Raw genomic sequence first — 3,933 nt, 5'->3', positions numbered from 1 at the left:
CAACAATGTGTTATTTTCCAGGAACAAAATACAGTGGCTCCGAGGGCAGTGTGTTTACAGGAGAGTCAGAGATCACAATGGCGTCAACCCCAGGGAGGCAGTCTCTGCAGAACCCGCAAGGTCCTGGCTACAGGTGACTGGTGAGTGGCACCCTGCAGGAGGGTGGCACCTGGTAGAGGTGACTGGTGAGGGGCAAGCTGCAGGAGGGCGGCACCTGGTGTGTCTACAGGTGGTTGATGAGGGGCACGCCGCGGGAGGGCAGCTCCTGGTGCAGCTGGCGGAAGAGCATGGCGCAGCGGTTCCTCTCCGGGGTCTTCCCCAGGGCGTGGTAGAGCCGGGCCTGGAAGTAGACCACGTCTCGGATTTGCTCTTTGCAGTCGACCTTGGCGAAGTAGCTCTTGGCTTCGTGCAGGTTCTCGATGGCAGCCTCTAGAGCTGGTGGAAGGGGGCAAACACCACACACGTTTCATCGACTCTGGGAACGGTCTTCCTGCTGGCCAGCTAGCTTTGTTTAACATGCACTAGTCAATGTTCTGTCCTCCTCTCTCAGAGAAAATAAGCTAACACGCTGGTGTGTACAGTCGAGTCAGAATGACCCACAGCTGACTCTCTGGAGAGTTTTCAGAGGCAGTTAATTGCTTGGGAGGAGACTGCCCATCCTTCTCCCACAGAGCAGCTGGTGGCCTCGAACCGCGTGCCTCTGGGATTGTAGCAGCATCTTGCCACTAGGCCACCAGAGCTCCCCAAACAACACATCAGGGCAAGATGTATTTTTTCTTAAGCCTGTGGCCCTGGTTTCTAAAAACTGGAAACTAGCTCTCCAAGGTTACAATAACCATTTGTTTGCCCTCAGCCCTCCTTCCAAGCATGTACGTGAGCACAGTCTAATGCTGCCTGAAATTCTAATAAGTATTTGTGAAGATTAGGGATCTGAATTCTGTCCCAGATTGAATGCCTTTTCTCTACATTTTCTTGGATGGCATTTCCCAATGATGACGGTATGACCACCTACCTTCTGCTTTCTTGGGCGGGTCATAAGAAGCTGCTGAGGCCACCTGGCACTTGGCCACCAAGAAGAGGGCGCGGCCTTTGTCCAGGACTGCCCCGTCAGCCAGAATGGGCTCGATGGCCATGTGGAGGAGACTCAGGGCCTGCTCTGGGATTCCAAGGATGAGCTAAAAAAGAAAGAACGTGGGCATCCTCATCGGACCCACTCACGCCCGCCGCCAGAACCAGAAACCACCAAAACAAATCAAAGGATAAAAGGCAGCTTCATTTTAAGAAGAAAAAAAAATAAGTATACCAGAGAAAGGAATGTCAGAAACTAAAAGGATCTCTTCCTTAGTTTCTTGGTGGACATTTATAGTACAGCAACAAGAGAATAAAGCTTTCCATATTCTTGGGTAAAAAAAAAAGGCAGCTTCACAAAACCAAGTTTTGTATCTCAACATTCATTACCAAGACAGTGTAACGACAACGCATGTAACGGAGGAAATGTGTGGAGATCATGAATCAGCCCGGGGTCTGCTGCTGTTAGCAGCCACGGAGACAGCTTCAACTCACAGCAACCCAACGCACAGCAGATCGAGACCCTGCCCGGCCCAGAGGCCTCCTCACCAACTCTACCCCAGCAGCCTGGATATATAAAGATCTCTGACGGCTCAACAACAAAAAGACAGATAAAAAACAAATCGTCCATGCACAAAGGACTTGCAGAGACATGTCTCTAAAAGAGACAGGTGAATGAAAAGGCAGGTGGATGCCGAACGCCGTCAGCCAGCCTCCCTCTCTGCTGTCAAGCTGGAGCCCACTGACAGCTGACCCTCCGGCAGGCTGTAAACCTCCCAGGCCCACCTGCCTCCCTCGGAGCCGCGGGGGCATTCGGACGACCAGAGCGGTGCAGCCCGAGTTGGCTGTGCAACGCTCTACAGCGGAACCCCCACAGCTCCCTTCGTCAGTCACTAGGGAAATGAAACCATGATGGGCTGGGCTTGCGGGGCTGTGGCGACGCCGAAGCCGGGCACCTTTTAATGTCCTGCTGTCCAGTCGTCTGTCGTCTTTGGAGAGCAATCAGACACCCTCCAAATCCTTTGACTCAAGCTCAGTGCCGTCTAGTTGGAGCACAGCTGACTCTCCAACAGGTTTTCAGAGGCTGTAACCTGGATCCAAGGAGACTGCCCGTCCTTCCCCACTGGAGCAGGGGCTGGATTCAGACCTCTGGGGTCGCGGCCCAACTCCTGACTCACTACGCCGTGACAGTTCCTCTTAAACCCATGGCTATGTTGGTAGGTGCCACCAAGTCACGCACAATTCCTACCGACCCCATGAATTCCCACCGAGAGGCGTGACCCCTGCCCCATCCTGTGTGATGGCAGAAGCTGGTGCCGGTGAGGATGTGGGAAGTGGAGCCGCGCACTGTGGTGGGAGTAAGACAGTGTTGCTCTGTGCAAACAGGCCGCTACCACACGATGCAACCACATGATGCAACGGTTCCACTCCCAGGCCTACGTATCTCTAACGTGTGTGCTAACGTTCACAGAAGCATTATCCATAATCACCAAAGAGTACAAGCGATGCACACATCCTAGAGCTGAGGGCTGGACGGCCCGTGAGAGTGTGAGAGTGGACGCAGACAGTGGAACAGCAACGCAACATAAAAGGAGTGAGGTTCTGACGCCAGCTACAGTAAGAGCCCTGGACGACGACGCTAAGTGAGAAAAAGGCCGACACAAAGGGACACACCACCGTCCACGGATGTGAAAAGTCCAGAACAGCCAGGCTTAGTGATGGGAACTAGAGGGGGCCAGCCCAGGCGCAGGGGTGCCAAGAGCTGCTGAGGGAGGAGACGTGTAACAATGACGGCTGTCCAACGCTATAACTGATATCATTTAAATGTATACTATTTTACATTTAAACTGTACTGACCAGCTGTTCTACTTACAGCTGTATTAGATGAACCCCAAGAGATGAGAGAAAAATGGAGAACAGAACTTCAAAATTCTTAAAAAGGAAAGAAAAAAACCTAGACCTCCTGGACTGGCTGAAAGCAGGAAAACTCCCAAGAGTACTGCCCTGAGGTGCTCCTCAAATCCCCCCAAAACGGCCCCCAGGCCGCCCAAAACGGCCCCCAGGCCGCCCCGCAGCTGAAGGACAGACTAGCTCACAACATCAGGAATGTCACCCCGAGTGCTGTGCGCCTTTAAAATTCACCGAGGGCGGCCAAATGGTCAACAATTCCCTTCCAACGAGGACGAGCCTGAAGGGGCAGACACAATCGACTGGACACAGAACAAGCAGATGGACGAGGCCCCGCTTCATGAAGCGTGTATCTCACCAGGCAGCGAGCAACACAGGGAAACGGCTCAGCAGGACCCTGGACTGCTGTGGAAACCACAAACAGCCCAGGACTCTCTCACACTTTAGAAAGATTATGTGCTTGTTGTGTGGTGTCAAGTTAGACCCGCCCCAATGCTGCGTGTCTAGTGGGTTTTCAGAAGCAGTAAAAAAGCCCTGCCCTGAGCGATCCCCACTCGCACAGACTCCGCTCAGGACAGAGCTGAGCTGCCCACGAGGATGTCCACACTGTGACCGAGCAGGCAGACTGCCTCATCTTCCCCCAGGGTGCAGAGGGAAGCTTCCAACTGCCAACCCTGCAGCCAGCACCCAAACGCATCAGTGCCACCATGGCTTCCTTGAACACCAACGGGTGTTAGGCAGATGGAGTCGGCTTACCTGGGCGAAAGCCAAGTTGAGCACCGTCTCGGAGGCCAGGTTCTGCAGCCGGTACTCCTTGGAGAGGGCCAGGGCCTGCAGGAGCACAGGCAGGGCGATGGTGGGCGAGGAGGAGCGCCAGTACAGCTGGGCCACCGACAGCAGGACGCTGCCAGAGAGGAGAGCGTGAGAGGCGGGCAGCCCGGGGCAGCGAGGGCCGGG

The 3,933-nt window shown here is 54.3% G+C and overlaps 1 protein-coding gene across 2 annotated transcripts in view; it reads right to left on the bottom strand.

Moving 5' to 3' along the window:
* Nucleotides 1-223: 223 nt before the first annotated feature.
* ANAPC5 (anaphase promoting complex subunit 5) overlaps nt 224-3,933 on the bottom strand; it is a 29,656-nt gene continuing 25,946 nt past the window's right edge. For both annotated transcript variants that reach the window (XM_006894654.1, XM_006894655.1), the window contains exons 15-17: nt 3,733-3,880; nt 1,013-1,175; nt 224-435 (exon numbers count right to left, since the gene is read on the bottom strand). In XM_006894654.1, the coding sequence (XP_006894716.1) occupies nt 224-435; nt 1,013-1,175; nt 3,733-3,880 (523 nt within the window). The remainder of the gene's footprint in view (nt 436-1,012; nt 1,176-3,732; nt 3,881-3,933) is intronic.

This window comes from Elephantulus edwardii, unplaced genomic scaffold, assembly GCF_000299155.1.
Source record: "Elephantulus edwardii isolate Elephantulus edwardi_28Jun2011 unplaced genomic scaffold, EleEdw1.0 scaffold00148, whole genome shotgun sequence".
NCBI classification, from domain to species: Eukaryota; Metazoa; Chordata; class Mammalia; order Macroscelidea; family Macroscelididae; genus Elephantulus; species Elephantulus edwardii.
This window is presented reverse-complemented; position numbering and strand designations above follow the sequence as displayed.